General features: G+C 43.9%; 1 protein-coding gene across 1 annotated transcript; it reads right to left on the bottom strand.

Moving 5' to 3' along the window:
- Nucleotides 1-2,353: 2,353 nt before the first annotated feature.
- Nucleotides 2,354-7,997, bottom strand: dla (deltaA). The gene is made up of 11 exons (XM_076277725.1): nucleotides 7,561-7,997; nucleotides 7,141-7,443; nucleotides 6,824-6,884; nucleotides 6,458-6,715; nucleotides 5,615-5,675; nucleotides 5,295-5,425; nucleotides 4,886-5,055; nucleotides 4,338-4,554; nucleotides 3,398-4,217; nucleotides 3,165-3,288; nucleotides 2,354-3,046 (listed from the first exon to the last, which is right to left on the bottom strand). Exons 1-11 carry the CDS (start codon nucleotides 7,609-7,611, stop codon nucleotides 3,041-3,043), a joined length of 2,202 nt encoding a protein of 733 aa, XP_076133840.1. The 5' UTR covers nucleotides 7,612-7,997; the 3' UTR covers nucleotides 2,354-3,040.
- Between the last annotated feature and the right edge of the window lie 3,029 nt (nucleotides 7,998-11,026).

Below are 11,026 nucleotides of genomic sequence, written 5' to 3' on the forward strand. Positions count from 1 at the left end.
AATATTATTCCTTTGCAAAGTCTTGGTGAAATTACTTTTGATTTAGTCAAAAGAGCAAGACTGTTATTCACATTCCATAGAAATATTTAGGCCTATGTCTACTGTGAATAAAATCTGCTATACATACATCCCCATTAGAAGAGTCATGTGGAATGAGGCTGCATAGTAGTAAAGAGGTAGGGCCATCCCACCGTACAAACATATTGCACAGCATGATACATGTTAATATAGACAGATTTAATTTCCATTTTACAACAGTTTGTTTTACAAAGTGCAAAACCAATGGCTTAACCTCCCACAGCACAGCACGCTCTTGTTGACAGCAGTGGCGCAGAGTTTTGACAGAAAGCAAATCTAAAGCCACCAGCCCAATGCCAGGTGGAGAGAGAGGTAGCTGTGCAGACAGAGTTCTTAGAACACACACTTACACTAGCACACCAGCCCAACACGCTCCAAATATGAATGTGTACCTACCGGCGCAGGTTCCTTGTGGTAATCCCTACAAACAACTGTGCTTAATGGCTATTTCCTCTTCCTTTCTTACCCTCTCCTGTTTTATCTGTAAATATTCTCTTTCCCCGGTCTCTCTCTCTCTGTCTCTCTCTCTGGCTCTCATTCTCTTCATTACTTTAGGACTGTGTAACTGAGTTAGAGTGTAACTGAACCTAGTCGCTGCTGCTGCTCATTACTATTTTATTGGCTTTGCTGAGTTCAGACCCTTTCCCCTGTATCCCACAAGTTGAGCTCTCTCATCTCTGTGTGTCCATCTCTACTGTCTCTCCCAAACATTTGGACTTTTGCAAGGATACTGAACATGCAGATACAATGTATATCAATATCAATATATCAGCTGATAGTTGAAACTGTGTCTGTTGCTGTTTCACAGAAGCCATTGTAACTGATAGATTGCAATATTTTTTTAGTTTTCAGTTGCATTGTTGAAGTGAGCTTACTGCTCCCCCACCTGGTCACATTTGATCTTCCAAATAATTGATGATAGAATCACAAGCCAGTTGGTTTAATCCTCTCTATTTCCAACAAGTCATCTCACCATTACACACACACACACACACACACACACACACACACACACACACACACACACTCTCTCTCTCTCTCTCTCAACTATCATTAGAAGTAAGCTCGACGAGGATAAAATTATACAATTTACATGAATCATATAGATTCTAAGTAACCGTTTTCACTGTGCAGCTATTTAGAAGCCGGCTGCTGTCGCCTGCCAGCAGGGTTCCATTACTCAAAAGGCCCACAACATCTGTTGCTGTTGCTCCCATTTCTCCCTCACTCACTGGGGCACACTGGCTCTTCCAAATGCTGGCCTTTGTGTTCTCCCCATTGTCAGTTCTAATCATTGTCTGCCATGTTTGTTTCCCTTGAGTCTTATTGAAACCCTCAGAAACCCTAAGGAAACCTACCAAGTGTTTTCTTATCATCTCTACAACCTATCTTTTATTGTAAGTTAATTTCAAGATAATTTGTGTATGGGAAATATGACAAATTGGGCTAATAACAAAATAATTTAAATCATATTTTTTCTAAATCATATAATGTAGCCTATAACTCCTATACTTTCCGAGTCTGACCATAAGATTACAGTGTTTACAAGGACAAAAACAGGTTTGAGGCGTTTTTCATATTCATTTTCTTCCAAATAACTTTTCTCCCCCACCCCCATCCCTCCAGAGAGAAGAGCCCCAAACTCACAGCTGAATATAGGTTGTGAATAGCCCTCCATGGGGTAGGTTGTGGGGGACAGCAGATGTTGGTTATTAACTTTGCTCACAGCCCTCACCATAGGGTCCCCAGAAGACTACAAAAAGACAGACTGTCATTAAAATAAAGTCTTCTGGGGAAATGCTTTTAAGATAGGAGAGATGAAAAGCATGATTACATTTCTGTTAAGTATAATATAAAAAAATGTTTCAAATATCATTGAAGGCCCGTTTAAGATACTGATTGAAATACACATTGAGTATTCAATAATCTTTATTTGAAAAAATAATTTAAGCTAAATCCTTCATTAAAGTAACAAAAACAATGACAATAAAAACATTTTTACAATCCTTCTTAAATAACATTTCTCAACACGTCCCAATGACCCGAAGTGCCTTTGCAAATAACAGCGACAACTTAAAAAATTCGAATTAAATAATTATTTAAACCATAACAAATATGCAAAATACAGCATAGTAATTAAATAAAAATAAATTAAATAAAATCATACAACTTTTTTTTATATAAAAGCAATTACCAAAACAAAAAGTCAATGACAAGCAAGGACATTTTTCAAAGTATACTCACACTCTTGATAATAATTACATATTCAATACCATACAGAACATTACAAAAAAGAAGGGAAAATAAAAAAAATGCTCGGAGGACTTAGAGAGATGCACTTTTTGTTTTCTTTTTTACACAGTGATCAAGTATACATACAGTCTCCACAGGCTATGTGACAGGATCATGATCATGTGACACAACGTGTGAAGAATAGGCCATTATGGCCAAACATCCACCTTTTGATGCAGTCCCTGCACTCAGCAGCAGCCTATGGGGCTTGAAGAATTGGCCGGACAGCAAATGTTGCCAATATATTGCTAAAACATTGCCACAATGTTGCCAGAATTAGACCCGGTAAATGGCAAAACACTGAAATACTTTTTTACATTTTTGTTACATCCTCGTTTTCTTACTAATTGCATCTCACATGTTGATGAATCCCTTAAAAACATGGTCTGACGAGCACATATTGCCCAACACCTTTAAACAACTTTACAGGTAAATTATTTTAAAGGGTACATAACTTTGGCCCCCGACAGCTTTCTGTCCCACAGGCCGCCACTGCCTCCATTCATTTCAGGAAGAGAACCAGCTCACTCTGAATATCAGTTAAAAGTCTCTATTTGAGCAGCAGTCACAAGGCGGGACACCTCCACCTAAGGTTAGAGCAGCACTTTCTGACAGGGAGTCAACACATTCCCCACAGGCTAAAAATGAACCGTGTAGACCTGCAGGTCCCCTACACCTGGAACAGAGAGGAGCAACAGGGTTAGAAGAAGTTCACTTCTACAGAGGATGCTTATATAGACACATATAGACAGGATGTTAAATAAAGCCAAAAGTAAACAAATCTAAAAACTCACCTCTGTTGCAATTACACATTCATCTTTCTCCTCAGACATGACCAATACAGATTTGTATTTATTGTCGAAACACCCAGGCACCACCCCTTGGTAGTTCTGCCTTTCTGAACATTCTGATGCATCACTGTGGGGAAAAAGTCAAATATATCCATTACCTCAGCATGCTAACATAACTGATAAGGTGTTTCTCAACATTTGTATAATATTATTAGCATGTCATACGCGGTTATTACCTTTTCAAACGTTTGCTGCGCTTCTCCTCGTATTCGCTGCCCGAGTCGAAGCAGTCGAGTGATTGGCACATGTCTTCACAGCTCGCTGCTGCAGCGGCCGCCTCCTTGCCCGTGTACTCCAGCTTCACCTCGTGCTTGGCCTCGCTCTTCACCTCGTGCACCAGGTTGTAGTCCACCTGCGCGTGGCGAGTCTTGTAGCTGCTCTTCTCCGGCACCATGTCGTCCTGCTCACTATGGTAGTCCACTTTTTTGTTCGTGTTCTTCACGGGCGTGGATCCCAACACACTGACCGACAGATCCTTGTCTCGCTGGCAGTTGTTGGACAAATTGTTGATGGTCTCCGTCTCGCCCTGAACCATGTCCACCTCACGCTCCCGCCGCTGCTGCACCTTGGAGCGGATGCAGCCCACCACCAGCGCACAGCCGGCCAGCAGGAGCACCACCAGGAGGATGCCAGAGGCCACTGCAGTCCAGGGGATGTGGCCTGCGATCTGCGCTGCATGGTCCGGCAGAAGGAACTGGCAGTTGCGGCCCCCGTAGCCCGGCACACAGGCACACACGTAGCGGTTGTTGCGCTCGTGGCACGTGGCCCCGTTGTGGCAGGGGTTGTGCTGGCAGCGGCTGATGGGCGCGGTACAGTTGCGGCCAGTGTAGCCTGGAGGACAGACACAGGTGTAGCCCTCGGGACCCTCTTGGCACGTGCCGCCATTTTGGCAAGGGTACGCAGCGCACTCATCACTGCTGCGGTCACAGTTCATACCGGTGAATCCCTCTGGACACTGGCAAAGGTAGGAGTTCACTAGGTCAACGCATCGGGCACCTGAAGATCGAGATAGAGGGAGCAGGTATTAGTAACATGCAAACTTGTGGAGGAAACAAATGACAGGAGGCTCTGGAGACTGCGCTGTAAACAAATGCAAGGTCCTGCATTGGGCCTCACCATTGGAACATGGGGCGGAGGTGCAGTGGTCAATTTTCTTCTCACAGTTGAAGCCAGCGTAGCCTGTAGGACACTGGCAGTAGTAGCCACCATCTGGGTTGTCAGCACAGCGTCCTCCATTGAAACAGGGTCCATCAGCGCAAGTCATGGCACTCAACTCACAGTTCTTCCCATAGTAACCTGGTGGGCAGGCACAGCTGTACGTGTTCTCCATATCCTAATAGGAAAGACAGAAGGGAACACTAAACCACTTAGTTGTTTAAAAATCACTTATATTATTTGTTATTAAATTATCTAAACAACAATAATCAAACACAGGGGAAGTATACTATTGCCAACAGTATATTAATGCTAGGCAGCACCACTGGACTACTGGATTATCTGTTATCAAAAGTGAACAAGAGGGAGACAGTGTACAGCATCCACAGCTAAACCACTATCTGAGTTTGAGGCTTATGACACCATGCGCTCCAGCTGTTCTGTGAGGCAGATGCAAGGATGAGTGGAAGATGAAGTAACAGTGGGATGAAATGTGGAGGGGCACTTACAGTGCAGCTGCCACCATTCCTGCAGGGGTTCCCAGCGCATTCGTTCACCTCGATCTCACAGCTGGCTCCTGTGTAGCCAGGCCGACAGGAGCAGGTGTAGCTGCCCTGGCCAGTGTTGCTACAAGTGGCTCCATTCATGCAGGGCTTGTGATGTGTGCAGTAGTTGAGATCTGAGGTGGACAGACAGACACATGTGTGACACATGTGGATTATTGTCTAAGGAAACACAAACCAACAGCACCAGTGCAGCTGCTTTTTAATTCTCCTCCTCCCGCCCACCCCACCGCCGCGTTCTGCCATCCTTTTGAATTCTGTTTCTGTTTTGCTTTTTCACGCATGAGCATCCTTTTAGTCTCACTCTGTTTTAAAACATAGTCTTCGATTTTCTCTTTCTCTCAGGCTGACTCACCTTGATTGCAGAAGAGGCCACCCCAGCCCTCTTGACAGTTGCATTGCCACGGTTGCTGACAGGTCCCGTGCAGGCATCCTGGGTAACGGATGCACTCATCACAGTACCGACCCTCAAACCCAACTCTGCATCTGTTATAACAAACAAAACCTTCGTAAGATATTGAAGCATTTTCTGATGTTTGGACACCAGACAGACAGGCCTCAGTGACTATAAGTCACTAGTAGGTTGATTACAAAATATCCTTTTTAAAGTAATATAACTGTCGACTAAACATCTGTTTTGATGCAAAACTTAGATGTCAATCTGCCGATACTTACTTGCATTCACCAGGTTTCTCACAAAATCCATGATCTTCATCACATCCTGGGAGGCAGATTGCTACAAAAGAGAGACAACACCCCACATAAAAACCATGGCAACATAAAACAACCCCGAACACATGTTCTTTGTTGAATTTTACTTCCAGTAGAAACTTCTACCCTAAATCGTAACTAATTAATTTCATTTCAGAAAGGGGTCACTAAACCTATTAGCTGGTACTCTTAAAAAAAAAAAAAAAACTAGAAGAACTTCTGCCTAACAAGCAGTCACAATAGGCGCCCACAAACGGGGCGGGGGTGGGGTGGGGGGTCTCCCTACTCTGTGGGTCAAAACTCTCTTTTCATTCAGTGCACACAGCACCCCTTAATGTCTCCGGGTGGCGGAGATAAGAGTGGACAGCTGGTGGATACGCGGCCAGTGCTCGACAGCTGCTCCATTGTCTCCGTTCTCCCGGCAGCTGCCCACTTCAAACAATACCTCCCCCTCGTAAGCCAATCGGCGCCAAGCCCACTCCGGGAGTAACGAATCGGACGTAAGCATGTAAATTTATGGCACGCGTGAGATTATTCCGAAAAAACTTTCCACCTCCTGATTTGAATAAATCAAGTGGTCTTGTGTGTTTGACGTGGGGAGGGAGGGGGTCTGGGGCGCTAGTGAATTTTACAACCAAAAAAAAAAAAACGTTAACTTTCTACCGAAAAAAAAGTTTCAAGTAGACTACCACATTTATAGCCTCCTTACCAAACTTTAATTAACGTGAGAGCGATAAATGACGCGGCCTATATGAAACCGTCTAAACAATAAACAGCATGGCATGAATAGTCACACAAATTACTTACGTTCAGTACAGTATTGTCCTTTCCATCCAGCATCACAAATGATCTCGCCTCGTTCCCCACAGGTGAAGTGCCCAAAAGCATCATCTCTAGGGCGACAGAACACTGAACAGCCGTCACCGTAGTAGTGCTCATCACAGACAAAGCGGTAAGAGTATCTCAACTCAGTCCTTCCTCCGGAATGAAGGTCCTGGGACCAGTCGTCCCCCACAGTCAAGTGTCTCTGCGTAGCCATGGTACTGATGATTCGCTCAGGATTTTCTGAAATAAGATACAGTTGTGAACATTAGACCCTTCGCAGCCTAATAGCGTAATCAAAGTTTCAAATAAAACTTGATATTGCGAGCGCGCCATTCTATTCAAACATACCGGTTGTAAGATCTTCTTTGGAATCGGCGTGCACAGCTTCAACGATAAGAGAAAATGTCCCCTGTTAAAAAAATAAGGTGAATCGAGAAATTAAACGGAAGAATTTTGTTCTGCCTAAATTACTCACGCTGCTGCACATAACATAAAGAGTTGGGAATGGGCTTTAGGCTACCATAGAAACACAACAGCTTGCGCCTATTCATGCGTAAATGATTCATTCATTTCAGAGACAAGTGGCCAAGGCTGGTCATCGGAACTTTTGAACTGCTTCACAAACAACAACAAACTGTGCTTGGTCTAAAGAAGAGAACACTCACCGGCCAAGTAAAACCGAAATTCATCCTTATGGGATTTGTGAAGGAGCCATCCGGTAGCGTGTCGGGAACTTTGAAAGAGTTTGAACCAAGGATGGGGGTAACAGCACCACCATAGGTACAAGGGGGCTCCGGAGATGCGTTCGGTTGATAATGTTTTAGACAAATTCGAAAAAAGGTTTTGCATTCACACTGCGTCTGGTATGATGGTGTTAAACCAGGTTTACAACAGTTCCTATTTCCTTGTACCCCCTTCTTGTTCAAAAACTCTTGTAACTTGAGTTCAAAGACTCCAGAAGAGAGGATCTGTGAAAACATAAAACGACAGATTAGCATGGAAAGCTACACTGTGAACTAAAAGTGAGTGATGCAATTGTGACTAAAAGTAAAAGAAAAGGCTTAATACAAAAGATGGAGTATTACCTGGCATATGAAGACTTGTAGGAGTGATAAGGTTAGAAGGTAGCGTCCCATGATGAATAATAAATAAATAAATAAATAAATAAATACAAATGGTTTTCGAGTAACTCCGTTCCCAGCTCAGTGTTGTTTCCTTGACAAAGGAGTCCTTTCAGTTCCGTATTCTCTTCACTGAATGATTCATTGAATGCAACTTTCCCCTAAAAGACTCTTCAGACACTGTCCCGCATCAGCCACGCTGTTCCCATTCATGTCATATAGACACAAACGAATCCTAAAGTTTAAGTTTAAAGTGTTGCTTTCCTTTGCTGAGAAAAAAAATCCGTTCCAAGGTGATAATCCAAGATGTGATCACAGCAGTGAAGAATGAATGTGCATTTAGAGATATAGTTCCTTCTTGGTTCTTAAACCAAGCTTTTTCTCTCTTCCAGCAAACCTCCTCAGAGGCCTGTACCTCACGTCTTCCTGCGTCCTACACTGTGTGTTTGTCTATCACATTCAAGCGCTTGCCTGTGGTTATATACCGGGCGCCACATGCCATGGTAATAACATGCAAATGAACCACCTCCTCCCGGAGTGTGTCTCGAGTTCTGACAATGAGGTATCCCTGCACCTCCACAACTCCCACCTTCCAACACTAAATCTACCGTTACTGAGAGCCCTGAATCTTTTTGTGATAGGGACATTTCATTTCCTGTTTATAGGAAATGAGTGAGTCGACAGACGCCGAGCATATTTATGATTTCATTGCAAAAGTTTAGTGATTCAGATATTGTGTAGGACAGAAGTATGGTGATGTATTTCCCCATTGTTTAAAAACAGTTTTCTACTGATTTAAATGTGTTTTCTTTATATATAATACATGGTAACGGTAGTGCTCGTTTTTATTCCAAACGCTGGAGATAAACTTCAGAAACTACAAGTCGACAGTTTTCTCCACTTGCTTTTCCCTTTTCACTGTCCCCCCTCTCTCCCTCTATGTGTGTGCGTGTTGGGGGTGGGGTGCGGTGTGCGCGTGTGTGTACAATGAATGAAAATGTGTGCGAGCGCGCGTACGCGTGTGGTTTGTGGGATGAGATGGGGGTGGGGACTATACTGAAGTGTGTGTGTGTGTGTGTGTGTGCGTGTGTGTGTGTGTGTGCGTGCGTCCGCGTGGTCGTCCCCGGGGCACTTTGTTATTGTGAGCTGAAGGAATAAGTTTGCTCTCTGCTCGCTCAGCTGTATGGTAATTCGCGCAGCACCTGCTCTCCCCACAATTTAACGGGGTGAGCGAGCTAACCTCGCCCCGTACTAGTAGTCTCTTACTATACTGTAAGTCAAGGGAAGCCTCGCCATCTTCAAAATAAATCATTATCCGATTGATGTATTTTAATCAAACCGCGATTTAGACCAAATGCATGCCTGTATCTAGTAACTAAGCATTAGCCTAAGTCAGAGTTGACTCTGAATTGAATGAAAATCCAAGAGATAAAAGGGTTGGCTGCGCGGGTGGAGCAAATACTGTTTCGTTTTTGTGGATTTTATAAACAAAACTTTTTCAGGCACAATTACAGGTGGCTATACTACCTACTATGCCTACGTAATATTAGTGGGATTCGTTTCTCGTCCATTTTTTTCTCTCAGTTGACGAAGAACTGGCTGCCGTCTGCCGTAGATGTTTTGGCTTGTTGAGAAAGTGGTACCAGTCCAAATTAATTGAGCTGACATCCTTGTTGGAATTCCCTGTCCTCCTGTAGAGGTCTACAGAACTGTTCATTTGGGCCCGAGACATTGGGATTGGCGTGCATCTTTGAAAGAATCTCTTTATTATTTGTATATCGTACTTCTTGCACAAGAAGTGCAAGAAGTAGGCCTAATTCACTTTTTTAAAATATTATATGTAATATTTCCTTTTACTTGTTTTCTGAAGTTAAGGCTCTGATCCTAAGAATAATGATATCATTGCTGATATCAAGTAATGAAGTTACCAAGTAACAATCAAGTGTGATACTTACTTGTAATCATTTATTTCCTGTACCTTAATCTGACGCCATTCCAGAAACACATAGCCTAATACCCTCTTTCTTAGTTCTCGCCTCTCTATAGAGGCTATATTGACCTGAAATATGATAGATCCTGGTTTCTGTACATTACAGGCCAAAACGATGGATTTGGGAGTGACTGTTTAACCAAAGCGCGACTGTAGGGGGGCAGTTGTACTTTAACTCCTGCCCACCAGTAGCTGCAGTGAACAAAAAGGTTGACTCGAGCTACGACCATTCATTCTTTTCTTTTGCGCTTTCGTTTTCATTGATTGTGAATGCGCGCGGAGCCCTAGGGGATTCTCTGTGAAGGGGCACGACACGCCTCAGACGCGGCCAGACCCTTACAAGCCATCTGCTCCCGAGCTAACGCCGTTTTTTTCATCCCGTCTCTCTCCATCCTCCGCCTCCTCCTCCTCCAAGCGCACGTCTCTATGTGGCACTTGCCAGAGTGCTCCGTCTAAATGAAGCAAGTAGCATGTTAAAGGAGCTGTAACGGTATGGGCAGCCCGTGGCCAGATGGCTAGGGGAAGCCAGAAGTTTTCGTCCCAGTGGAGTAGACAGCTCACGAGCGGCCGTGGGAACGTAAACACGGACCCCATCACACGATATCGATCATACGAAGGATCCCCATTATAGTCTATTATGCTGTTTGTAAATCAGTGATCAGCAATCCTCGAATAATACATAGGCCTCAAATGTTGACTAGAGTGGTATGTCTAAGAAATCACTGGCTTTATAAATGCTTCCAGAAAAATGCATGCTAGTTTATGTTGTTGTAGACATACAATATATGATAATTTTAAATGTTTTGAGGGGGAAAGTAGATTTGAACAAGTTATTTTTAGATGATTCCAGTGACCAGTCATGGCTGTTTCCCTCTCAAAATGGTAGCATAAAACCAAATAGGAGCTACAATTTAGATATTCAAGCTACCTGTGAATGCGGGAGACGACCAGGAATTCCATTGTCTGTGGATCAGATTACCCTGGCCAGCTGCCCAAGGAGGGACACAAGCCAATCCGAAAGCTTTTGTGGCCACACCGCGCGCTCTCACATTAACATCGCCTTGTTGTTAGGGTCGCTTAGGAAACGCTTCAGTGCGCGAGGGCTCGCCTGAGACATGGCAGCCCCACCGCGATACAATTATTCAGTAATTACATAGAGACCCGCGCACATGGCTGCGCGCGCGTATGTGCATGCGAGTACGCGCGCGCTTTTGTGTGGCTGAAAGTGCGTCTGTTTGTGTATGTAAGCTTAAGAAACAGAATGTATGCTTGGAAGGCGTTGACAACGTGAATAATTAACGCCCGTCGCGTGGCACACATCTGCCCATAACTGCTGGAGTCTGAGCATCAGAAAAAGTCAGATTAAGAAGTGTGTAGGGGTGTAGCGCAAGATGAAGTCGCATTTAAAACATTGGCACTATTATACTTTAGCAAACCAGA

Source organism: Alosa pseudoharengus, unplaced genomic scaffold (assembly GCF_046254945.1).
Source record: "Alosa pseudoharengus isolate Yale_2024_CS ecotype anadromous, Long Island Sound unplaced genomic scaffold, YU_APseudo_1.1 YU_APseudo_1.1_scf_1, whole genome shotgun sequence".
NCBI classification, from domain to species: domain Eukaryota; kingdom Metazoa; phylum Chordata; class Actinopteri; order Clupeiformes; family Clupeidae; genus Alosa; species Alosa pseudoharengus.

Excerpts from the sequence above, each read along its gene's own strand:
- dla (XM_076277725.1), bottom strand. The coding sequence starts at position 7,611 with ATGGGACGCTACCTTCTAACCTTATCACTCCTACAAGTCTTCATATGC. Across the intron at positions 6,716-6,823 it reads CAAAGAAGATCTTACAACCG|AAAATCCTGAGCGAATCATC; the intron begins GTATGTTTGAAT and ends ATCTTATTTCAG. Across the intron at positions 4,555-4,885 it reads GGAATGGTGGCAGCTGCACT|GATATGGAGAACACGTACAG; the intron begins GTAAGTGCCCCT and ends CTTTCCTATTAG.